Here is a 26610-nt window from a genome sequence, read left to right on the forward strand (position 1 = left end):
CCTATACGTAGAACACTCCAGTAGTCTGGGATTTGTAAATAGTCTGTATTTACAAAGTCTAGATGCTGAGATGCTTTAGAACTCTCATTGTAATGCCTCCTTATGTGCTGGACACCAAGAGCTCCTTAGTTAAATGTGAGGGCCATACCAGCTATGTTTAGATCAGTGAATGTGCCATTGAAGAAGAAGAAGGAAAGGCACATATTCGGGCTTTAAAGGGATAACTTGATTTCTGTTAGGTCAGTCCTTCTAGAGCTGTAATGGGCCCAATGGCCTCATTCAGAAAACCTAACCTTTTCAAAACATGATATAATCAGATTAGTGCTGGTAGTTCTTCCTGAACATTTTGTTCAGGAAGGTGACATTTTTATTAAGCCAGTAATCAAACTCTGGTCAGCAGATTTTGATCTATATACTGGTGCTTTTATATTGCCTTTCACATAATACATGTTGATACCGAGGGTCAGTGTTATTTCTACAGATAAGTCACAAAAATAGAGATTTTGGTGGTGATGATCTTTGTAAAATGTTTCCATTATTGTGGGAAGGGATATTGCAGCTGATTTTTTTCAAGTTTTATTGAGATATTATTGACATATATCAAATTGTTTTTAATTGCTGCATTTTCAGGTAATAAAATTAAAAGACATGAAAGAAGAAAAGTGTTTTAGTCCCAGAGATGAAAAACCTGATACACTGTCTCATGGTTTTTATATTAAGCTGATTATAAACAAGCAACATTATAAACTAGTTTTTTACTAGCCCAGTACAGGATAATGTTTTTGGTTTGCTACTGTGGTTTTAAACGAAGGCTACAGAGAGAAGTCTGGCTCTACCGAGTTAGTAGCATAGGTTAAAGGTATTACTGTATACTGGGTGGATATTTTCAGTATCATGCTTTTTTATTTCGTTTTTTTCCCTTCACAGAAACGATAGATAATTCCCAAGGAGCTTACCAAGAGGCTTTTGATATAAGCAAGAAAGAGATGCAACCCACACACCCAATCCGCCTGGGGCTGGCTCTTAACTTTTCTGTATTTTACTATGAGATCCTTAATAACCCAGAACTTGCCTGCACACTGGCTAAAACGGTAAGATGTGTGTCCGGAAATACCCTCTTTAGGTTATTTGAGATAGCAAGCATGTTAATTTCTAGGTATTTTACTTGGATATCCAGGGATGATTTCTACATTTATTTGGATATCTCCTTTTTCTTACCATCGTGACCACTACCACTGTCCTTCTCAAGATCTTACTCTCCCAGCTATGGTTGTAAGCAGTAAGATCTGTCTAAAGAGCATATTGGTCAGAGTAATCAAAAAAGTATGAGAGAAATGTAAAGGATTGGAAAGTAATGCCTGCCAGGTGTGTGGTCAGTAGAATCTCTGCATTCCTCAAAGTGTCTCAAAGTGGAAGCGTTCCAAGGGGTTTTTGCAAATAAATACTAGTTCTTATTTGTAAAAAATATATTGGGCATAGCTACTGTGCTGTCTGTCCTGTGAAAGAACTAAGAAATGCTTGTTTACTGATTAAGTACGTATAACTTTATAAGTTTTAGTCATCCTCAAAAATTCTTAAGCTGAGAATCCGAGGCAGTGATTTCATTGAGTTTTGTTTTAAGTGATAATAGAACATAAAGTGGATGTTCATCTATTTTATAAAAATGGTTTGTGACTATAGAGTGTCAGTTTGTGTCGATGTAAATATTGTCTACCGTGGATATTAATATTTGTCAGGCTTTTGATGAGGCCATTGCAGAGCTTGACACACTGAATGAAGACTCATACAAAGACAGCACCCTCATCATGCAGTTGCTTAGAGACAACCTAACAGTGAGTTTTTCATACTTTTAATTTTATTTCCTTTTCAGGAACAAAAGTATTAATATTTTATTCAGGCTCCCTGTGTTTTGGGGCACCTATATTAGAGCTACACTTGCTCTTAGAAAATGATTATATAAAAATTACATAAAAATATTAAATATGTATTAGTATTTTGTATAGGACAACTGTTCTTCGTAGGCAGATTTTCAAGTTGAATGGGCATTTTATCAGACCTTCCTGAGAAAGTACTAAGATTTTAGGAACTCATAATATTAACATTATTGACTCTTTATTTGACTGGTATGAAGATGTTGAGAAATTATGTTAATATAGAAAGTTTGTCTTTTTTAATTTGTTTTTTCTTTTGTTTTTCTCCCTACCTCTTGTATAGACAGGGGGTGGAGGAAAAAGTAATGGTGAAAAAAATACAGGTTGAGCTTTACTTAGCTTCTTTTGTAGGTTCAAGTAAATTGGATAGGTCAAAATCTTAGACAAAATGTGGAAGAAATACACCTTTTAATATAAATGTAGTTCTCCCGCCCCCCCCCCCCAGATTTGATGCTTTATCTTCTGCTAGATAAAAAAAATTTTAACATTAGTGCCCTCTGTTCAACTTCGCTGAAGAGAGAAATTATGAAGACAGTTCATTCCCAGCCATTAGAAATCCCTCTGGTTGTGAGGTGACAATAGAAAAATGATCAGCATAAATAGCTTCTATAGAAGAAAAACAAACTGAGCAATTAACCTCTTTCCAGATACACCGTGGAGCTATCTTTTTTTGCGGGGGGGGTAGGGGTGGCTCTCACTGTTGTGGCCTCTCCCGTTAAGGAGCACAGGCTCCGGACGCGCAGGCTCAGCGGCCATGGCTCACGGTCCCAGCCGCTCCGCGGCATGTGGGATCTTCCCCAACTGGGGCACGAACCCGTGTCCCCTGCATCGGCAGGTGGACTCTCAACCACTGCGCCACCAGGGAAGCCCACGTGGAGCTATCTTTTAACTAGTTCTGTTTTCTCTCTCCCAGAGATAGTTCTTTGGGGATATTTGTTTGTTTTTATTTTAGTATCTTAATAATGACTTAAAGGTTAAGACTTCATCTTTGCTAAAATTGCCACTAGTGTCTCGGTGCTGGTCTAATAGAAATCCATTTTGTGAACTATTATTATGCATAGTCGACAAGTATTGACTATTCCCTTTTTCACTTCATTGTTCCATCCGAAAATTAGAGAGACTAACATCCTACCTAATTCAAGAACCGTATCTACATATCTTCATGCACACATGCTGCTTCCCTGTAACTTAACATCGTTCACTCCTGTTTAACTCTTTGCAGCATACAAAGTAAGCCTGCTTCTTATTCTATATGATAGCCCTTCAAGTACTTGGCAATGGTGACTTTGACCATGGTCCCTGCCCACCCCCAAAAAAATTTGTTTTGGACTTATTAATCTCATAAATTATATTTTAGTAGTGCTTTTAAAAAGAGCATTGGCCTGCCAGAAATTGAGAGAGCATTAAATTCTAAGGATGTTAGTTACCTTGTTTTTATCTGAGATTATAGTAAGCTTTGAAAACGTACTCAAATAGCGTATATGTGTTTGTCATTTTGCAAATGCACAGTGAAAGGAATACAGGGGTACACTTTGGGAGGAGTTGATGAAATATAACTTCCAGTCTTAGTCATAATCTCTGTTGTTTAATTTACTGCTCTAAGAATTACATTCTGATATAATAATAAGACTTGAAATGATTGATCTAGAAATAGTAACTTAGTATGATTTTCTTTTCTAGTTATGGACGTCAGACAGTGCAGGAGAAGAATGTGATGCGGCAGAAGGGGCAGAGAACTAAGTGCATCCAGGGTGTCATCCCTCTTCCCCTCAAGAAACCTTTTTACTCATCTCCATTCCTTATTCCATTTGGATTTCCTATAGCAAAGAAACCCATTCATGTGTATGGAATCAACTGTTTATAGTCTTTTCACACCGCAGCTTTGGGAAAACTCCATTCCTTGATTTGTGTTTGTCTTGGCCTTTCTGGTGTGCAGTTACTGCTGTAGAAAAGTATTAATAGCTTCATTTCATATAAACATAAGTAACTTCCAAACACTTATGTAGAGAACTAAAAATGTATCTGGTATTTAAGTAATCTGAACCAGTTCTGCAAGTGACTGTGTTTTGTATTACTGTGAAGATATGAAAATGTAGTTAATTACAGTTTAAAGAGTTAAAAAGTGTTCTGCATAACTTCCTGATTTCTACATTCCCTCCCTTACTCTTCTTCGGGGGTTTTCTTTCAGTAAAGCAACTTTTCCATCCTCTTAATATATTCCTTTTTGGTAGGAATCCAGAAGTATTAGATTGAATGGAAAAGCAGTTGACATTTTGAGGCTGGAGGTCACAAATTAAAACACCTCCTGTATCATATATGATGGAGGTCTTGCGTATCTGTGACAACAGGGAGTTTCCTCATTCATTCTTCATTTGCTGCTGTTTAAGTTGACAACTTCCCTTCCCAATAAAAATTCACTTACACCTCCTGCCTTTGTAGTTCTGGTATTCACTTTACGATGTAATAGAAGTAGCATGTTGCTGCCAGAATACAAGCATTGCTTTTGGCAAATGAAAGTGCATGTCATTTCTTAATACACTAGAAAGGGGAAATAAAGTACACAAGTCCAAGTCTAAAACTTTAGTACTTTTCCATGCAGATTTGTGCACATGTGAGAGGGTGTCCAGTTTGTCCAGTGATTGTTAGAGAGTTGGACCACTATTGTACGTTGCTAATAATCATCGACTGTAGTCCCAAAAAGGCCTTGTGAAAATGTTATGCCCTATGTAACAACAGAGTAACATAAAATAAAATTACATTTTATAAACCATTTACTATGGCTTTGTAACAATTACATACTCATATTTTAAGGGACAGGTGAATTTACTACTTTCTGAAGTTTATTGATACTTCCCTTTTATCTCATGTAAAATGGAGTAGTGGTACCCATTTTTCTGCATTGTGATACACTTGTCTAGGGATGCCTGGACCTGTATAAAATTGGACTCCATTTCTTAAGAGTTAGTGTTTTACCTTAGATCAGTTTTGTGGACCCTCTCTTCCTTAGATGTAAATGATATTAGTTAACTGTTAAATGAAATAAAGTGGACATTTTAAAACTAGAAAAGTTAAAATTACGTGATTGTGAATGCTTTGGCTGGTGTTAGAATTACGTTTCAGTGGATATTCAAACAGAATGTCAGAGTTTAAGAGTACCTTGTTTTGTTTTCAGATAATTCTCTTTGTAAACACTCAGTTGTACCATTGGTGAGTTCAGAATAATTTGGGTTTTATAATACTGCCATGGCTATTATACTAGCCTGTCTTAGTATTGGCCTGAGAATTTATTTTAAAGTCAGAAAATAATCTGAAAAATTAAGCTGTGTAGGATTATCCTTTTTCTCCTAAAAGTGTAACTATGAAACAAGGTTTTGTTTGCACTTGATTCGTTTTCTGAGGGGAAATGAAAAGACAGAATTGAAGGGGACTTGCAGAAATTATCCATTTAAATAAGATTAATAGAACTCTGGCCTCCAAAATCTAAATCAGTAAGACAGTGCTTTTTAAATAAAAATTTCAATAAACATTGAAAGAACATTGTGAATTAGGAGAAAAAATTATCAGTCCTAACGAAGTTGTAAGTACTGAATAAAGTAATGACTACACTACTTTGGTGAGTTATGAAAGTAGCCTTCTTTCTTAAAGAGCAGATTAGTCCCAGGTTATCTCCTTGCTTTAGGAGAGATGAGCATCTTTAAAAGGGGGCCCAGCCTGTGGTATTATCTCTTTTTGACTCTCATTTTGGGGCCTCCTTGTACTAGATGTAGAGGATATTTACAGAATACTGCTAAGAACTCAGTCGGGGTAGAGGGAGGGTTTAAACCCAGGTTTGAGCTTTCTAACTTTTATAATTACTTTCTGAGATAGTTTAGAAATTTTAAATGTTAAACCTATTTTGTAGTTAGAACTTTTTAATTGGCAGTTTTCCCTTTAAAATGTCATTTAGATTTTAATAACTGAAAATAACAGGAGGGTGGATTGCATCCTAACACTGATTATCCAAAATAGAAACATTAGGGATTTCTCTTCCAACATACAGTACATTCAGCCATGATTATTTGACCCGAGATTGGGAAAGAACAGTACGTTTTTTTGGACGGGATTGGTAGACTACAGTCATGTGTATAACTTTAAATATTTATCAGTAGAGACTGTTAGTTTTTTTTGTTTTTTTTTTTTGTGGTACGCGGGCCTCTCACTGCTGTGGCCTCTCCCGTTGCGGAGCACAGGCTCCGGATGCACAGGCTCAGTGGCCGTGGCTCACGGGCCCAGCCGCTCCGTGGCATGTGGGATCTTCCCGGACCGGGGCACGAACCTGCGTCCCCTGCATCGGCAGGCGGACTCTCAACCACTGCGCCACCAGGGAAGCCCGAGACTGTTAGTTTTTTAAAAAATCATGAAAAACACTAGGAAGCCCATTTAAAGTGTGTAAAAATTCTAATAGAGTAAAATATTTTGAGATCAGAATTCTAGTCACTTATATTTAACCGGACTGAGTTTTTTGTTTTGTTTTTGTGGAGTTGAGCCAAACATTCAGAAATATGAGGGCCTATTTTAGGCACAAACGTGACAATTTTTGTTAAATTATGAGCCTGAGTTTCTTTGGACTGGTTATAGATAGGTGTCATCTGATATGTTTAGGAAGACTCACTTTAAACTGATTAAGACAGTTATGTTGTATGTTTTATTCTGCCATATATCATCTTACCTTGTATAATTTGTATTTCATCAGCTTTGCAAGAGGAGAGTTACCATTGTATATCATATATATTACCATTGAATTTTGAGGCCATCACAGTTAAGTACCAGTATAAACCACCTGCCACAATAACGTTTTTTTTTTAACAGAAACCACTAATTTTTTTTTAATTAATTTTTTGGCTGTGTTGGATCTTTGTTGCTGTGCGTGGGCTTTCTCTAGTTGTGGCGAGCGGGGGCTACTCTTTGTTGCGGTGTGTGGGCTTCTCATTGCGGTGGCTTCTGTTGTGGAGCACGGGCTCTAGGTGTGTGGGCTTCAGTAGTTGTGGCTCACGGCTTTAGAGTGCAGGCTCAGTAGTTGCAGCGCACGGGCTTAGTTGCTCCGGGGCATGTGGGATCTTCCCGGACCAGGGATCGAACCCATGACCCCTGCACTGGCAGGCAGATTCTTAACCACTGCGCCACCAGGGAAGTCCCCCACAATAACGTTTTTGATGCATTCAGCAGGTGCTTAAGAAACCTGTGGTGTCAATACCAGAAGATGAGTCCCAGACCATCATGAAATTCAGTTCACAGCAGACTTGCCATTTACTGGTTAGCCACAATTCACTTACAAAAGCCTTTAGACTTGATGCTTTAAAGGGAGTAATAATAGTAATAATAAATACCCAGGGGGAGAAGCTGGAGACTGAACCGTCTTCAGTTTAAAATTAGAACACCTTGAGCATGTCCATAAATGGTCTGGCCCTTCTGTTTTAGTCACAGGGAACCAGCATTGATTGAGTTCATTTTGGTGCCTGGTCATGTATTAGGCACACACACTCACATTTAGTCATGTTTAATCCTCTCAGCTGCCCTGCCAAGTTAATTTCCCCTTGACTGATAGGACATCTGATCAGAAAAATAATGAAGTTATTTGTCCAAAATTAGTGTGTATTAAGCGGCAGACTTATAGTTTGAAATCAGATGCCAAAAGCAAATTCATTTCTGTGTCACTGTTGCCAGCTGTGGGTGCTTCAGCTTGTTTACTATGGCTAGTAAATAGAAATATTTATCTTTTATTTTCTGTCATACTGGGAGGGTTGGTTTGTTTTTTTAACTCTTCCTCCGCTTACCCTCAATCTGTCATTTTTGCCCTTGAGGAAAACCTTAAAAGCAGCTCAGGGAATATTAGGACATGCTGGACCTAACCCATGGTTATGGAAGCAAGTCCAAAAAAAATCAACTGAATTTCCCAAGGTCCCAGCTAATGTTCGACCTGAAGCTAGACAAAATTAGACCAAAAAAACAGATGAAAATAGTTTCAGATTCTCAGTAATTCTCTACTGCCTAAGTTGAAAAGAATTTTCAATGAAAATTATCTGTTCTTGCCACTCAGACTTAGAAAATGAAGGCTTTAATATACATTTCTCTAGGAGGTATTTTTAAAAGATGTTAGCCCTCTAATGATTTTCAGAAAGTAAGGAAATAATGTTCATTACCAAGCATTTGTCAAATTTATGGTTCAGATACGTTCTTCATTTTGTATGTTTCACACTGAAGGCCCTTGTGTTGTCAATGTTCGTCGTATACTCTATACTTCAGTATAGTGATAAGGCCATCGGCCAGGGTTCTAGCCCAAGCGCCCCACTATTAGCTGTATGTGATCTTGGGCCACCATATCGGAGGCCTGACTTACCCATCTTCACAGGTTCTGTTTTTAAGCATCTTCACAAATAAAACTCAGCTTCATAAAATTTTTGAGGTAGATTTTTCTCCTGATTTATGAATGAGAAAACTGAGGCACAGAAGCTAATGATGTGTCCTAGGACTTGGGTCCTCATAGCTAAGTGAGTGGTGGTATCAGGATTCAAATCTGGGTAATCTACTTGAAAGTTGATAATCTTGCTGCTGTGCTGTGTTGCCTTTTTTTGGAGATTAAAGCAGTGACAGATCAGTGCTTTTTAAAAATTTCATTATGACCGATTAGTGGATAGTGGAAACCTAATGGGTCACAGCTAGCTCTTTTATAATAGAAGTATATGGCATGGGAATTCCCTGGCGGTCCAGTGGTTAGGACTCGGTGCTTTCACTGCTGGGGCCCGGGTTCAGTCCCTGGTCGGGGAACTAAGATGCTGCAAGCCGCATGGCGTGGCCAAAAAATATATATATATGGCATGTTAATAGGGATAATAGTTTGTGAAATCATTTTCACTTTATGTGAACAGTGGGTTGTGATGTAAAATTGATTTCAAATGAGTTTAAGAGCCATTTGTTCTAGATGGTCTTAGAGATTTCTTTGCAATTCATGTCCTAGGACTGTTAAGTTCATAATTTCACTGTTGTGAATAGTATCAGAGTTTTTAGTGGTGACATTGTTGGGTCCCTTCCACTTAAAGCATTGTGTTAATGACAACACTTTCTACTTTAGAATGTGCTGAGCAGTGAGTCCGTTAATGCCCTTTAGAAAAAAAGGAGACTCCCTCTTTTGAGGGCAATACTTTTTTTTGTTTGTTTGTTTTTTTGGCGGTACACGGGCCTCTCACTGCTGTGGCCTCTCCCGCTGCGGAGCACAGGCTCCGGACGCGCAGGCCCAGCGGCCACGGCTCACGGGCCCAGCCGCTCTGCGGCATGTGGGATCTTCCCGGACCGGGGCACGAACCCGTGTCCCCTGCATTGGCAGGCGGACTCTCAACCACTGCGCCACCGGAGAAGCCCAAGGGGGCAATACTTTTATTCCACATTGCTTGAAGGATTATGTGAAGATTAATTCTTGTATCTTTTCTTTGTCCTCAGACACTGTTTTCTGCAGCATATCACAGCCTTGGCCTAAGACCATCAAGGAAGTACTTAAACCCTAGAAGCATGGCAGAGTTAGGATTTACTCAGCTAGCAAAGAGAATTATTAAGGGCTTTCATGAGATATGAATTACTAAGTGGGTTTGAAACTGGGTTGAGTCCCAAGTAAAAATCAGTACAATAGGCCTTACTACTCTAGGCTCCTAAATTCTTTTATTTGAGCTGGAATATAGCTCTTTGAGGAGTATCTAAGGTTCTTACCAAATGCCTATGAAAAGAGTTGTGTTACTGTAATTTGAACTAAAGATTTAGGAATTTCGTTGCTAATTTAGACAAATGAAATTATATACTGTAGACTTATTTGTTTGAGATGAGATTTATTTGCCTATATACAAAAATCACCATTTTTCTTTCTGTGACAGCAGATGACATTGTTGAAAGCTAGAAAAGTTCTGCTTAAAAGTCAATTAAGTGCAGCCATGCTTTCTTTCCACTCTGGAAATGTAGGGGAGCTAAACCCACCTAATGAGGCTCAGGTCAACCTCATTTCTGAGGACGTGTGTATGTGTATACTAGAAGTTGGCATTTATTGAAAAAACTTCCTGCCCCTCACTCATCTTATGAGCGCCACTCCACAGCATCTGCCTTGAATAACTCTGGACCCTGAAGGAGACCAAACTGCTTGTATTTTATTTTCTGCTGGCATCACCTTATGTTTTTTGCCCATTTGGAATTAGTGCTGAGCACTCTCTCCATCCTAGAGCCGTGGGTCTTCAGACACGGCCCTGCATTTCAGCCATTCTCCTTAACAGGTGGTGTTCTTTCAGCTCTTCTGGCACTTAGAACCTTGGTGCCTTCAGTGGAAAGATTTCAGAAGACTATTGTGTCCTGAGACGGGGGCAACGCCACTACTTTGGAGCTAGGAACATAAATGGGACAAGATTACTTGTCTATTCCTACAGCTGTGTGATGTGAGAGACACGTGACCTAGCGGAGAAAGATCTAGCTTACACGAGCATTCGTTCATTCACTTACTCGTTAAGTATATTGACTGCCTGTTATGAGCCAAGGACTGTACTGGGTACTCGTACTTGCAGCTTTGCCGCTTTTTTAGTTGTAGGCCTAATCTCTCTCAGCTTCAGTTTTCTTACCTATGAAAGAGACACCTGCCCGACCTGTGAGCCAATACGTGAAAGTATTTCCAAGTGTAAATGGGTTGTGAGATACACATATGTGGAATACTCGGTGAGCAGCAGGACAACCTAATTTCAGAATTGGAAAGTTCTAATAAAGTGAAACTAGTCTTGTGGAAGAGAAAACCGTGGGACCACACTTGGAGCAGACCTATTGCCCTGGATTTTCAAGGGCATAGTAGACACAAAAAGAAAATGACCGAAAAAAAAAAAAACTTAAGCAGCGGTTTTGCTTCTAATTAGCACTCACTGATGCAGCAGATGGGGAAAGGTGGTTCTGTTGCCATGAGAAAAAAATCAGGAACAAGTACCAAGAGGAAATGCCTTTGTTTCTCAACAGGTAACTTCAGTGATTGATAGTGCCACAAGGCCGTAACTGTCAAGCTTCGGCATGCATCGTGATCACCTGGAGGGTTTGCTAAAACAGATTTTGATTCAGTAGGCTTGAGGTAGGGCCCATAGATAATGTGCATTTCCAGCGACTTCCCAGGCGACGCTGATGCTAATGATCAGGGCTTGGTAGGTACTTAGGAAACCACTGCCTTAAGAAAGCATGAATAATTAAGGCCAAAGAGAAGATCAGGTGATTTTCACAGCAGGGGAATAAAAAGTCAGTTAAATGATTCTGAATGGAGCAGCACACGGTTGAGATCTGTGCCCACCTGAGGCTAATGAAATGAGGGCCTTCCTGTCAGCAACTGAAGTTGATCGGGTTGATTACGCAGAAGAGCACAGGAGGCTCCGGTTCACTCTGCCTCGACTCTCGGTCTTGCCCATGTTAATAGTTTTGTATTTAAAGTAAAAATAGGGGATTCCCTGGTGGTCCAGTGGTTAGGACTCTGTGCTCTCAGTGGCAAGGGCCCAGGTTTGATCCCTGCTGAGGGAATTTAAATCCCACAAGCCGTGCAGTGTGGCCAAAAAACAAAAAAAAAAAAGTAAAAATAAAATACAGTGATACTCTAATACTGAACAATCAGATTTCGTGATTTGACGATGCCGTGGAGGTGAGTTAGAACTGATCCTTAAGGTTTTAGGTAAGGAGGATCCATCTGGCTGGTGGATGTGAGGTTAGAGGTCTGCTTTCAGTATTAATGGGAGATCAGTGTTGGGAGACTGGCCTAAAGCTTGAGGCAGGAAGCCAGGGATGTATCAACAGTGGGCGGGAGGCCCAGAAACTTGTTAGGGCACCATGTAAGCTGACTAATGGCTCTATGGGTCACCAGGGTCAAACTAGAGGCCCAATATTCCTGTTACAAGGTAGAGCACTTGAGTTCCTTCTGTTCTGATTCATCAATCCTAAATTGTTGATTCAGGGCAAAATAAAATGCAAATGAGCTTTCTTAAAGATAAGCTAGAGGGGCTTCCCTGGTGGCGCAGTGGTTAAGAATCCACCTGCCAATGCAGGGGACGTGCGTTCGAGCCCTGGTCTGGGAAGATCCCACATGCCGTGGAGCAGCTAAGCCCGTGCGCCACAACTACTGAGCCTGTGTGCCCTACAGCCGGTGCTCCGCAACAAGAGAAGCCACCTCAGTGAGAAGCCCACACACCACAACAAAGAGTGGGTCCTGCTCGCAGCAACTACAGAAAGCCCGCGCTCAACAACAGAGACCCAACACAGCCAAAAAAATAAGTGATGAAAATTGCTGATGGCTCTGGGGAGATAGTACTTCTTAGATAGAAACAAGTATACTAGTCTCTTTCTCCTTAGTTCTTTACAGGCTAAACTATTGGGTTGGCCAAAAAGTTCATTCAAGTTTTTCTGTATGTTGTTACAGAAAAACCCAGATAAATTTTTGGCCAACCCAATAGAATAAGAGGTTGCAAACCCAGATCAGGCTGCCCTCCCAGTATTTCTCTTCTTAAGAAGACTCTCAAGGGCAAATATCCCTGTACCTCTCCAGGGGCTAAGAGCTCTTAACTGTAAAAAGAGCGCTGTACCCTCTCATTCTCTCAAAATAGATGCCTCACTCTTGAATTTTGCATTCTGTGCTCAACTTGAGTACCCTGTTGTGGAGGCATCGGAGGTGACAACTGGTGAATGACGGGCCTTCCAGCTGTTCTGTGTATATTCTGCTGGGTGGATGGTCCTGTTACTACCAACTGTTGGATTGCACACTCACCTGTCAGATGACAGTCAGAAACTAGCCGGCCTCAGCCAGGGCCCATTTTCAGGAGTTGTGTAAAGAGTTACCACCGTTTAGGCAACAAAGTCATGGACTGGAGATCTGAGTCCTGGCCTGTCATTCCTGCTATTAACTTGCTGTGGGACTTTGGGAAAATCAATGAACTTCTTTCTGTAAACTTCAGGAAGGCCTAGGGATTCTATGAAATCTATGGAGAGTTTTAGCAAACTCTCCAGGTGATCACGATGCATGCCAAAGTTTGAGATCCAGGAGTACTTCAAACCCAGTGCTCTCCTTTGATCTGTTTGACACATTAAGTTTCTGCAAAAGATTTCTTTTGGAGCTAGAGCGCTACAGCTAAAAACAATAACAACCCAAAAAAAGACTTGAAAACATCACCAAACTGGATGACACACACATTCCCTTGTTTATTTAAAATTCACATCTTTGACACTAACTGGAGTTTTTTTTTGTTTTTTTTTTTTTTCTTCCTTCTGGTGGTACGCGGGCCTCCCACCGCTGTGGCCTCTCCTGCTGCGGAGCACAGGCTCCAGACGCGCAGGCCCAGCGGCCACGGGTCACGGGCCCAGCCGCTCCGCGGCATGTGGGATCCTCCCAGACCGGGGCACGAACCCGCATCCCCTGCATCGGCAGGCGGACTCTCAACCACTGCGCCACCAGGGAAGCCCCCTAACTGGAGTTTTTAATGGATGTCTACTTTGAAATTATTTCCAGAACAAGGCAGAATGTATAAATCTACAGTGCTCACTTCAACAGCACATAGACTAAAATTGGAACGATGCAGAGAAGATTAGCATGGCCCCTGTGCAAGGATGACATGCAAATTCATGAAGCATTCCATATTTTTGAGAGGGGGAAGGGTAAGCTGGGATGAAGTGGGTGAGTGGCATGGGCATATGTACACTACCAAATGTGAAATAGATAGCTAGTGGGAAGCAGCTGCATAGCACAGGGAGATCAGCTCGGTGCTTTGTGACCACCTAGAGGGGCGGCATAGGGAGGGTGGGAGGGAGACGCAAGAGGGAGGAAATATGGGGACATATGTATATGTATAGCTGATTCGCTTTGTTATACAGCAGAAACTAACACACCATTGTAAAGCCATTATACTCCAATAAAGATGTTAAAAAAATCATTACATAACCAGATAGTTGTAGTGATGAAATATTGAGGGCTGTACATGATACTAAAAATAAGCCAGCATTGTAATTCTGCATGGACTTATTTGTCTGATCTGTACTGCTTCAGAGCAAGCCAGTAAATAAATGGTAATGTCCTCCCAGGCAACTCTGTTACATTCAGGCTCTTAGTGTGACTGGTCCCTCAGAAGCAGAGCACAGGACTGCACAGTGGCCACGCAGATAAGAATTAGGGAACCTCTGCTCTGGAGAGAGGCACCACTGGACAGGGAGTTCTCCCTGATTTTCATGCATAATCTGAACAGTGTGGAATCAAGAGTGCTTCTTTCTGTTGTCTAGATTCTAAGGTGTTTTTATAAGTAGATCTCTCATTGATTGGGATCCTAGACCCTGACCTCTTAGCTCCCTGCAGGGATGTCATGGTCAGCTTGGAGACCACCCACTGCCCAACTCTGAGGACACCATTCGCATCAACTACAATGTAAGTGAGTGCTGTCCCCTTAAAGAGTCTGCAGACACCCCACACCTGATTGTACCTCCTTTTCCTAAGCCACAATATGGGTAAACAATACACTTTTATAGAAGAAGGACAGGCTCATTCCTAATCAGCTAGTACTCTCTAAGCCTAAATTTGCTTATTTGTGTAATAAATTTTTATTGAGCACCACCCCCCTCTGGCCCCAAGCCAACATCCTTCTGGAAAATTAACTGGCTATTTCAAAGGCATAAAAAGCACTCCACTAAGATCCTAACACTTTTCTTTCAGGGCCTGTCTACCCATGGCTTTGCTGCTTCTCTTTCAATCTCCTGCTGTCTGATCTCTTGAGCATCTTATAATTCACGAGAGGCTCTCTGCCAGTGGGCAGGACAGGGGGAGAGGAGAGAGGGAAAGGAAGCCAGGCACACAGCTACTTGATAGTAGCTTTGGCAAGTAAACAAGGTTAAATTGCTGGGTTAGGTCAAAAATGTGGGAGTTAACTTGTGGATTTTATTGTCCACCCTCAAGCAAGAATAAACTAGAATTTGCCAAAAAGCAAAGAGTGAATCATTCAAGAATATTAACCAGTTATTTTATTTTCTGGGGACAGATTCATGAAATAAGATTCCTTGAACGGAGTCAGTCCCCATGCCCTATAGCAAGTTTTCTCCAAACAGTGCATCAGCCCAGGATGAGAAGAGCTTTCCTCCAACTAAGAACAGAAACAAAGAGCTTGGGGAGGGAGGGGCTTGAGTCCATACCTACCATGACCTGGCCTCAAGAATTCTTGGAGAAAATGGGAACAGCTGAAGAATAATGATTAAATCGTGAGAGCTTTAATATTAAAAATTAGAATTAGGCAGGGAGAAGTAAAATAAAATGTAAATTTATTCTCTTCCCTGCTGGCGACCCTCTGGCAGACTGGCTTTGAAAGACCAAATGTATACATAATGTATGTATAGCTTTTCTGTTTTTTTCTTTCATCATTCAGTTGCCCCAACAAATTGCTTTCAGATGCTACAGTTATTTCCCTACATCTCTACCGGATAAAGACCAGCCTCTCTCATTTAACCCTATGAGGTAGGTACTTTTCATTCCCTATTTTAAATGTAAGGCCAGGAGAGTTTCAGTGATGTGTCAAACAGATGGTAGATTGTTCACATCCAGGCTGTTTGGCTCCAAAGTCCATGCCGTTAGCATCTAAGCCTTAATGAAATCCTCAAAGAACAAAGCAGGATTGAGTGGTGAAAGTATAAATTATGGAATAACAAAAGAGACCTGGGTCCTGAACCAGATAACATTAGTCCTTCTGTCCCCTCTCTGAGGAGGGCTGTCATGGCTGGAAATGACACAGTACTTGGCAGAACCTGGGGTAATATTGACTATGATGTTGAAACTAACCAAATCTACGTGGAAGCTTCTCTGAGTTGGGCTTGCATTAGGGGGTTGCCTGATTCTCAGGGCTTAGGACATGCTTTGTGTCCAATAAAAAAAAAGTCTCCTAAAAGTCTGTTGGTTAACAGGTCTCTGCCTACTCTTTATCAGTTACCATGGGATCTTCAAAAGGCGACAACTACTAAAAAATTGTGAAGGAGACCTGGAACCCACAAAGTCTCTTAAGGTGGCCACTGAAGGATAGGTAGGTTTTTTGTTTTTTGTTTTTTTTTTGCGGTACGCGGGCCTCTCACTGTTATGGCCTCTCCCATTGCAGAGCACAGGCTCCGGACGCGCAGGCTCAGCGGCCATGGCTCACGGGCCCAGCCGCTCCGCGGCATATGGGATCTTCCCGGACCGGGGCACGAACCCGTGTTCCCTGCATCGGCAGGCGGACTCTCTACCACCGCGCCACCAGGGAAGCCCCAGTAGGTAGGTTTTTGATAGCTAGTAATATGTTCTGGGCAAGAGGAATTTCAGAAGAAAAGGTAGAAGGGGAGGAAATCTCAGGGTGTGTTCCATGAGCATGTATTAGTTTCTTAAGGCTGCTATAACAAATGATCACAAACTAGGTGGCTTCAAACAAGAGAATTTTAATATGTTTATTTATTTATTTTTTGCTGCACCATGGGGCTTTTGAGGTTAGTTCCCCAACCAGGGAATCAAACCCTGGCCCCCTGCCGTGGAAGTGAGTCCTAACCACTGGACCACCAGGGAATTCCCCAAACAACAGAAATTTATTCTCTCACAGATCTGTAGGCTAGAAATCCAAAATCAAGGTGTCAGCAGAGCCTTTTTCCCTCTGAAGGCTCTCGGGAATAATCCTTCTTTGCTTCTTCTTGGCTTCTGGTGGTCTTGAGCAACCTTTGGCTTTCCTTGGCTTGTGGCTGCATCACTCCAACTTCTGCCCATGTCATCACATGGTGTTCTCCCTATGTGTGTATCTGTGTCACTTCTCCTCATAAGGACACAGGTCATTGGATTTAGGGCCCACCATAATCCAGTAGGACCTCACCTTAGCTTGATTATATCTACAAAGACTTTATTTCCTAATACGATCACATTCATAAATACAGGGGGTTATGACTTGAACATATCTTTTTTATGGGACACAGTTCCACCCATTACAAGCATTAAATTGTCTAAGTTGTTTGGTTAATGAGAATAGCCTTCTGCACAGGACTGTGTTACTTGCTGTGGAAGGTAGCATAGTCCTTGCCTCAGGAACTTATGCTCTTGTGGAGGAAAACAAGATAGCATCAGTAGACAGCAATGCGGGACAAAACGGAGGATAGACTATAAAAGAAGCAAGAAACATGCCATGAGGAAGAGACATTTAGCCAGTGTTATCCAAGACAAGAAGAGATGTTGGTGGAGAGAAAACGAGAAGCAAGAAAGTCACTTCAGAGGCTGTTAGACTAGTACAGAGGAGAGAAGAGTGAGGGACTGAGCTGGATAGTTTCCTTCAACCCCAATTAAGCATATTAACTCGTACTTCTCTACAGAGTAAAATATTTAGGAATAGTTTTATATGTCCTAAAGCGTACAAAGTCAACGTGACTAGATGCAATATGGTATCCTGGGTTGACTCCTGGAACAGAAATGGTGCAGTTCTATAAGTGGTTATCAAGGGCCAGGACAAGGGGGTAATGGAGAATGACTGCTTAATGTGTATGGGGTTTCCTTTTGGGGTGATTAAAACCTTCTGGAGCTAGATAGTGGTGGTGACTGTACAACACTGTGAATGTGCTGAATGTCCCTAACGATAAATTTTATGTTATGTGAATTTTATGTGACATAAAATTTACGTCACAATTTTTTAAAGACTACAAAAAGGCACATACTTTAAAAAATTGTGAAATCGGATGTTATTTTTTTAGTTTTGACAAACATACCTTGATTACGTAAGATATTAACATTAGGGGAAGCTGGGAGTTTATGGGAACTCTGTACTATCTTGCAACTTTCCTGTACATCTAAAATTATTCCAAAATGAAAATTTTATTTTAAAAAATTAATAGGAGGGCTTCCCTCGTGGCGCAGTGGTTGGGAGTCCGCCTGCCGATGGAGGGGACGCAGGTTCGTGCCCCGGTCCAGGAGGATCCCGCATGCCGTGGAGCGGCTGGGCCCGTGAGCCATGGCCGCTGAGCCTGCGCGTCCGGAGCCTGTGCTCCGCAACGGGAGAGGCCACGGCAGTGAGAGGCCCGCGTACCGAAAAAAAAAAAAAAATTAATAGGAAAAAATGCATGATACCAGTTTTTTTTAGGCCAATACACATTGTATGTTTTTGTGTTTCTATATATCTTTCATCTTTTAGGATATAAGTCCTTTGAGATCAAAGGTATGATGTGGGTCTCTTTGGTATTACTTTATTTCCAGCCTTATTGAGGTATAATTGACAAAAAAAATGTGTGTATATATATATATATTTTTTTAATTGTGTATATTTAAGGTATACAATGTGTTGATGTTATATACCTATTCACTGTGAGATGATTATCACAATCAAGCTAGTTAACACATCCATAGTTACCATTTTTGTGTGTGTGGTGAGAACACTTAAGAAATACTGTCAGGGACTTCCCTGGTGGCACAGTGGTTAGGAATCCGCCTGCCAGTGCAGGGGACACGGGTTCGAGCCCTGGTCTGGGAAGATCCCACATGCCACGGAGCAGCTAAGCCCGTGCGCCACAACTACTGAGCCTGCGCTCTAGAGCCCACGAGCCACAACTAATGAAGCCCACACGCCTAGAGCCCGTGCTCCACAAGAGAAGTCAGCTCAATGAGAAGCCCACGCACAGCAGTGAAGACCCAACGCAACCAAAAATAAATAGACAAACAAATAAATAAATTTAAGAGAAAACAAATACTGTCTGAGCAAAGTTCAAGTATACAAAACAGTGTTCTTAACTATAGTCACCATAGTGTACATTAGATCCGCACATTTTATAACTGAAAGTTTGTACCTTTGACCGATATCTCCCCATTCCCACCCCTCCCACCCCCAGATTCTGTCAACCACTGTTCTACTCTCTGCTTCTTTGAGTTTAACCTTTATAAGATTCTACATGTAAGTGAGATCATACTGTATTTACCTTTTTGTGTCTGACTTATGTAGCATAATGTCCTTCAGGTTCATCCATGTTGTTGCAAATGGCAAGATGTCCTTCCTTTTTATGGCTGAGTAATCTCCCATTGTATGTACACACCACATCTTCTCTATCCATTTATCTGCCAGTGGACACTTCGGTTGTTTCCACATCTTGGCTATTGTGAATAACACTGCAGTGAATATGGGAGTGCAGTTATCTCTTTGAGATTCTGATTTCATTCACTTTGGAGGTATTATTCTTAAAATGCTAGTAGAATTACCAGATTTTAAACATTCAACAACTGAGTTCTGTTTTTCTAAACAGGACGGAATAGAACAGGTTTTCAATTAAGGCCTATGTGGCCACTGCAGAACTGGAGAGTAATTGGCTGTTGCATCCTCTCTGGGGCCTGTCAACACAAGAGTAATGACTTTTGGCCATTTCAGACCTGAGGTAATTTCAAGCCGGCAGAAGTTTCCATTTTTTTCTCTTTATCCAGTCTATTCTCCGTGTTCAGTTATTCCTGTGGTTCAATTACTCCGAGATCTCTAGGGAGAGAGAAAGGGATTTAAGAAGGAAAAGAACACAGCTCCACATTTTGTATGGCATACAATATATAGGAGATATGCTACCTCTGCTCACAACAGACAGATTAGCTGCTGCAAATATTGATAATTCTGTGATAAAGACAAAGATGCCTGATAAGAGACATAAAAAAGTGTGTGTGTACGTGAGAGAGAGAGAGAGAGAGAGAGAGAGAAATTGTTACTAAAATTTTAGAAATGAACCTTCTTGAAATAACATTTTGAATGAAATGGCTGGTTTCCTCTTTTTGAACTTGAGGGGAACTACTATTCCAGTTTCAAGAGGGCTGGTTATTTTTTTGCCTATTAAATATTTCCCGAAGAATCATCTGTTTACCAGTGAGGATCCTCAAATATTCTGCTTTGCTCTGTGCGTGATGTATTTTTCATTTTTCTTTCTAAAAGGATCTGAAATACATTAAAATTTCTGAACTAAAATCCTGGAAACTATAGTTCTTGGTACATGACTTTGTATATAGTCATATTCCAGTAAGAGCGATCTATCGTCTAATGGAGATTTGTGGATTGACTCATACTTTTTAAGTTTTTTATTGAATTTGTTACAATATTGCTTCTTCTGTTTTATGTTTTGGTTTTTTGGCATCAAGGCATGTGGGATCTTAGCTCCCCAACCAGAGATCGAACCTGCACCCCCTGCATTGTAAGTCTTAACCACTGGACCAACAGGGAAGTTCCGACTCATACTTTTTGAAGTGCTAACTTCACATAGATTTGTTTACTGGCAAAAAAGGATACAGATGTAGGAATAACTAGCATTTTAGAAATAGAGTGATGAAGAATCTTTACATCTATAAGGACTGGTGGGATTGGCATAGGATAAATAGTGGCTAATAAGAGAAATAGAGCTGAGATGACAGAAGAAAAAGCCCCCAAACTCAGCCAGAGCTAGACAGCCATGTCTCTGATCATTTAGATGAAAGGTCTTACCAAGGCGTATGTGGATCTGCTAGTTAACTCCAGAACCATAGGTGGCAACAGGTGTTTAATGATTGTAAATATTTTACTCTTACATTCACTTGCAGTAAGTAAACTGTAAGTAATTCATTCTATAGCCTGGGATCAGCAAATCTCACGTAATCTTTTACTTATCTTTATTAAATCCTAAATTAAAAGAACCACTTCTGTTGTTCAGGAGAGGAACCCAGGATCCAGTTAACTTGTTCATGTGTTTTTCAAACAGACAATAGTGGCTGTGTAACAAATTACCCTTAATTTAGGAGCTTGAAATAACCAATATTTATTATCTCCCAGTTTCTGATGGTCAAAAATCAGGGAATGGCTTGGGTGGGCAGTTCTGGCTCAGGGTCTCTCCTGAGGCTGCAGTCAAGCTGTTGGGTTGGGGGACTGCATTTGTCTTAAAGGTTGCCTAGGGCTGGAGGTTTCATTTCCAAGCTCAGGCATATAGTCTTTGGCAGGTCTCAGTTACTTGCTGGTTGTGGGCTGGTCACCTCTCTTCCTATGAACCACTCCATAGTCTTCCTGAATGTTCTTATTACACAGAAGCTGGCTTTGCCTAGTGAGTGATCCAAGAGAGACCAAGCAAGTAAGAGAACACCTGAGATGGAAGACACAGTCTCTTACAACCTAACCTTGGAAGTGAAATACCATCACTTCCTCTTTGCGCTATTGGCCACAGAGACCAACCTTGGACCAGTGTGGAAGGGGACGGACTCTACAAGGGAGTGAATATCAGGAAGCAGGGATCATTGGGGGCCATCGGGGAGGCTGGCTACCACAGTGGCTATCAAATCTGTCAGGTATTTATATTCCATTGGGTAAATTTAAACCTAAGAGTTTTAATTTTGAATGTTAGTGTTGGGACTTCCCTGGTGGTGCAGTGGTTAAGAATCCCCCTGCCGACGTAGGGGACACAGGTTCGAGCCCTGGTCCGGGAAGATCCCACATGCCACAGAGCAACTAAGCCCGTGTGCCACAACTACTGAGCCTGTGCTCTGGAGCCTGCAAGCCACAACTACTGAGCCTGCGTGCCACAACTACTGAAGCCTGCATGCCTAGAGCCTGTGCTCCACAACAAGAGAAGCCACCGCAATGAGAAGCCCGTGCACCGCAATGAAGAGTAGACCCCGCTCACCACAACTAGAGACAGTCCGCACGCAGCAATGAAGACCCAACGCAGCCAAAAATAAATAAAATTAAACAAATAAATGTCAGTGTTTACATTATGCTGGAAATTTCATCCTTTGCAACTACTTACATTTATGATGAAAAATGTTAAATGTATATAGGGAGTACATATTTTTAAAAAATTCTTTTGGGGATAAGAGTATAAAAGTTTGAAGACAGCTGGCTCAGACTACTAGTTCTACCCAATGTGTCCCTCTTATTATGTTCCTCTGGCTCTTTATCTCCCCCACGTGGTGCTCTTATATCTAAAAGGCATGGACAATTTATAAATGAAAGATAAACCTCAAACTGGAAATCATAATTTGGGTCCTGATTTGTGAATGGGAAAAATTACTTGAAACCTTGACTGTCTCTGAAAATCTAGGACTTCTGGATATGAATAAGCAAATGAATCAGGAACTTTACTTTTTTTAAATGGCATTTATTAAACAGATGGTGAAGGGCCATCTACAAGCAAGGTACTGTAGAAGAGCTGTGGGTGAAACACAGAAAGAGTAAAATCTAGGATCTACTAAAGGTATAAAGCTGGAGAGCATGGTATCTGGGTGCTCAGAAAGTAAGATGATATTCTCACTGTACAAAAAAAAATTGTCTGCAACTGTCACATGTTTTATGGGATACATCTTTTAAAAATTATGTACAATTTGCAGAGGTGAACCTCTGCTTACTTTTTGATTAGGTATGCCATCAATGTATATGTTTAATGAAGGCGTTTTATACCTCAGATGAACACAACAGGTCCAGTTAAGCCCAAAATGCACAAAACCAGTAACTCTGGACAGTAACTGTTGGGAAAAGATGCTGAGATTTTACTGAGGCATGCCACAGTGAACCTAAATTCATAGGACAAAACCATAGTTTGAGTATTTTATTAGGAGTAGCCGTAAAACTTGACCAGACAGGACTAATATTCTATTCCTAAGAATTTTCGATTTCATAATGGAGACAAGGCTGTCCCACTCACTCTTAAGTGGAAAATGTGTTCTGTCGTACTTGCATAAACTTTAGTTGAACCAAAATAGCAATTCACGTCCAACGTTATGAGAATGTTTTATTCAGTACCATAAACACTCACTAGAGCTAAAATTATGCAAAGGATTGCAAAACAAAACACAAAGTGTCTTGGCAAATTTCCAGTCTAAGCTAAAGTGACCAAGCATAGAGTTAGGTTTCAAGAAGTTGGCTGGACCTCCCTAGAACCTGTACGGGCAGACGAGTTAGGTTTAGGATTTAGTTTCTGGAAATGCTTGCAGACCCTCTACATACAGCGGGGCCAACGAGAAAATGGGCATCAAGGAAGCGCCTATTTATTTCCCGCCACAAAGCCTCTTCCGTTACAACGGACGGAGGCCTGAGATGCCCGGGTGGTACGACGCTGGGTCCCGAAAGCCAAGCTGCACCCCATTTGCGACTAGGAGGCTGGTCTCGCAGAAGCTGGCGCATGGACGCGGGGCCTCTGCTCCCGGGAGCCCGTCCTTCGTCCCAGGCACTCCGCTGCTGGGTCATCACCCCGAGCCCACCCGGCCCGGCGCTCCTCCTCGCCCACTCTGGACCCCACGGTGGTTTCCACAGCTAGGTAGTAAAAAGGGTAACAGGGATCCTATCCAGACGTGGGTCGGACCGAGGCGAGGGAGGTGGCCGGGTGCACCTTTGAAGGCCTACTCGCGAGCTCCCGCCTCCCTCGCGGCGGTCACCCAGGGACAGAGGCGTGGCCCGAGTGGGTCGAGTCAGGACGTCGCGGGCCGCGTCAGAGGCGGCGCCGGCCGAGCCCCGGCGGGACGCGAGGGGGCGGGCGGAGGGGCGGCAAAATGGCGGCGCGCCGGCGCGGGGCCGACGATAGTGAGGGCCTCCCGGCATGCCGCGCGGCGCCCGACTGTGGGCGGTGCGGGGGTCGGCGGCGACCGGAAGCAGGCTGAGCCCGCCTCTCCGAGCGCTGCCTACGCTTCCGGGAACCTGGAGCCCGGCTCTAGAGTTTTCCGGTAGGCGGCGCGGTGAGAGTAAGAGGCTGCAGGCGACGGGCCGGGCGGATCCCGTCCTCTCCCAATGTGAGCAGCGTCCTGAGCCCCAGTCAGGCGAAGGCTGCCCAGAGAGGTGGAGCCGCTGGCCGGGCCGGGAACATGAGGCAGTGTGTCCTTTTCCTGAGCAGTTTGGTTCCTTTCGTGCTGGCGCCGCGACCGCCGGACGAGCCGGGCTTCGGCTCCCCCCAGCGACTCGGTAAAGACCCTGCGGATCTGGCTTCGGCCGGCACCGGGTGCCTGGAGCGCGCAACTTTCGGGGAAGAGCAGGGGAGCAGGATCTATCAGGTGTTTGGGGGCGGGGTATTGGACGACGGTGGCGCGTCCCTAAGTTTGCAGCGCAGCAAGGGGGTGTGGCCCTCAGAGTTCAGGAAAGAATGGAGATGGGCTTGTCTCGGGGTGGGCAGGGATCCTGGAGGGAGCCTCCGGGAGTGACTGAGGGCCTGGGAGGGGTCTGCCCGCTGAGTTCGTGTTTGGGGCGTGTGTTCCGGACAGAGGTGAGGCGGGCTGGTGGTGGCTCGTGTTCGGAGAGGGAGGTGTGGTCCAGGTCCCTGCCCTTCTCGGGAGCAGATCTGTATTGTGTCCTTACCAAAGGCAGGGCTGTGGAGGAGGATAGGAAGGCCCAAGGCTGCACGGCTCTTCCTGGCTCTCCAAGGAAGCGAACTAGGTTTTCTTCTGTAGGAGGTACTTAGGCGGTAATCTGGTTGGAACGCGGTGCCTGGGGAACTCGTCTTGGAGTTGCTTTTTGCGAACATCTTAAGCGTGTTAGTTATTTAAATTGTAGCTTATGGAAGGTACTTACACTTGCCGGGCCAGCTCGTAATGCTGCTACTGTGAATGCCTTCCTTGCCATTTGAAACAAAAATTATCAGGGACGACCAATTTGGTCAGTTTTGAGGCCAGAAAGTAGAGGGTCATGTGGATTTTCTAAAGAGCTTGGATTTGAAGGATGGACTAACATTGAGAGATGTGAAATTTGGTGGGAGTTAGTTTGTGTAAACGTATAGTGACCCCTGTTAGGGCCCTTTATCTGTTAAAAGTTAGCGTGTAAGAGAGCTTGATTAATTAGTAACAAAGTATGAAACAGTATATTTTCCCAGTGTGAGAAGTTGTAGCCTCATTTTTCATGGCTGTTTTGGCCCCCAAATCTCACCATGAATCCATATAGTATAGTATCGTGCAGATTGAGACACTGTGTAGATTTTCTTTATGGCCAATAAAAATTTTGCATTAGTTTACCTGGCAGTTCTTTTTCCTTATTTAATGGACAAAAATTGTAATTGGCGGAGGGTATTAAAGGTGTTGTGTTCTCACCTGAACGACTGCTTTGTGGTTATCTCAAATTGCAATGGATTACAGGTGATTAGTTTAAAGAAAGGCCAGGGAGAACCTGGTAGGAAGTGCTGAGATGTGATGAGTTAATGCAAATTGAAGGAAAATGGTGAGTTAGGGGTGGTGAGGATGGAGGAATAGGGTAAGGATCCACTGCGTAAGGATAAACGTTAATGAAAAGAATAAACATGTATTTTGAAATATTAAAGTTATATTTTTACCACTCTAACACAACTGTTTCACTTTTGTTATCATTCTCTTGTTCACAAGTGGAAAAATAAGTAGAACGAATCCTAGGAATGCACATAGTATAGAAGAAAACCTTACTTTCTAGGTCAGTTCTCAGCATTCACAAATCGTAAGGGTTTTTTTTTCCTTTGACCGTGTGTTTTCATTTGCAGAGTGCAGACCACTGGTGCCAGAAAAATGCACAGACTTACCGTTTATTCACTGCATGTTTGAAGAACACATACTGTATGCAAGTTTTTTATGTGTGGCATTGGAAATGTAAAGATCAGACTACATTCATCTTCAAAAAGCTTTCGGTGTAGTAGAATAGAGACATCTAAACAGACAATTCTAGAGCAATAGGAAGGAGAGTGAGAGAAGACATTATGGTGGGTATTATTTTCATCAGGGGACAGTGAACCTATCCAGGGAAGGTTAGTGAAGGCTCCCTGAAGGAGGTGATGATATTGAGCCCAGGCTGTAAGGTTAAGTAGCTGAAGAGAGAAAATAAGGACTGTCCTGATGGAGGCACTTAGAGATTGTTAGAATTGAAATGAACCTTGGAGATCGTGTCTAGTTTTTCAATTAAAGCGGCAGGTGAGATGAGTCTCTGAAAGGTGCAGTGACTTGTCAGGTTCATTCAATTAGTGATAAATGTATGGCTTGAGGGTATTTTTTCTTTTGAAGAATGACTTTTTTGTGTGTTTGTTTGATAGCTTTGGATGTAGCTTGTTGCTTAACTCTACCCTACCATTTAGATTGAATTGGTCGAGGCCAATGAATAATTTCATAGTTAAAGAGCATGGTTTATTGTGTAATAGCCTTCTTATCCTATAAATGTTACCATAACCCCATAACTGCAGTTCTAAATATTGATTAGGGATTTGACAACATTTTCTGAAGAATAAAAATGTATAATAGAATCTGGCTTTTGGAGTACTCTACACGTCACCCAAAATGCTTTCAGTTGAACTGTCATGAATTGCATAATTTAGGAAATTTACAAGTCATTTGAGCTTAGTCATAATGATATCTTCTGTTGAAGTTATAGCTGGGGTATATAAGTGTCACTGATTTCAAAAGAGTTTTCTCTGTGTTACTTTTAATAAAAGAATATAGTGGGTGGAAGGAAAAAAAATGTAGGTCACAGATGAGGGATGAAAATTTGCATCTGAAACATATATTTCAAATGTACCTTTGGTAATTGGCATGGGGATTCTCCACATTGCAGTGCTCATTTCTCATTATTGACGGCATCATTTTGCTCAATATTTTGACATCTGACTTCATCTTTTGATGTTAATTTTGCTTACAGGCTGGATTCTTTTGAAACTAAAACACTTACCCACCCTACCTGCTTCAACAGAAATTTAACGCAGTTCTCTTTTGTACTAGTCA

The 26610-nt window shown here is 42.1% G+C and overlaps 2 protein-coding genes and 1 non-coding gene across 3 annotated transcripts in view; all 3 read left to right on the plus strand.

The window, feature by feature from the left end:
* The window catches only part of YWHAQ (tyrosine 3-monooxygenase/tryptophan 5-monooxygenase activation protein theta), a 30741-nt gene extending 26960 nt beyond the window's left edge, over positions 1–3781 (plus strand). The window contains exons 3-5 of the mRNA XM_065890633.1: positions 928–1091; positions 1737–1832; positions 3612–3781. Coding sequence (XP_065746705.1) covers positions 928–1091; positions 1737–1832; positions 3612–3671 — 320 coding nt within the window. The 3' untranslated portion in view covers positions 3672–3781. The remainder of the gene's footprint in view (positions 1–927; positions 1092–1736; positions 1833–3611) is intronic.
* Positions 3782–13484: 9703 nt separating this feature from the next.
* Positions 13485–13591, plus strand: LOC136134267 (U6 spliceosomal RNA). Its single transcript, XR_010656549.1, has one exon. It is a non-coding gene; the product is annotated as a U6 spliceosomal RNA (small nuclear RNA).
* A 10138-nt stretch (positions 13592–23729) lies between these two features.
* ADAM17 (ADAM metallopeptidase domain 17) overlaps positions 23730–26610 on the plus strand; it is a 51235-nt gene continuing 48354 nt past the window's right edge. Inside the window, exon 1 of the mRNA XM_065891587.1 lies at positions 23730–23851. Coding sequence (XP_065747659.1) covers positions 23755–23851 — 97 coding nt within the window. The 5' untranslated portion in view covers positions 23730–23754. The remainder of the gene's footprint in view (positions 23852–26610) is intronic.

This window comes from Phocoena phocoena, chromosome 14 (genome assembly GCF_963924675.1).
Source record: "Phocoena phocoena chromosome 14, mPhoPho1.1, whole genome shotgun sequence".
NCBI classification, from domain to species: domain Eukaryota; kingdom Metazoa; phylum Chordata; class Mammalia; order Artiodactyla; family Phocoenidae; genus Phocoena; species Phocoena phocoena.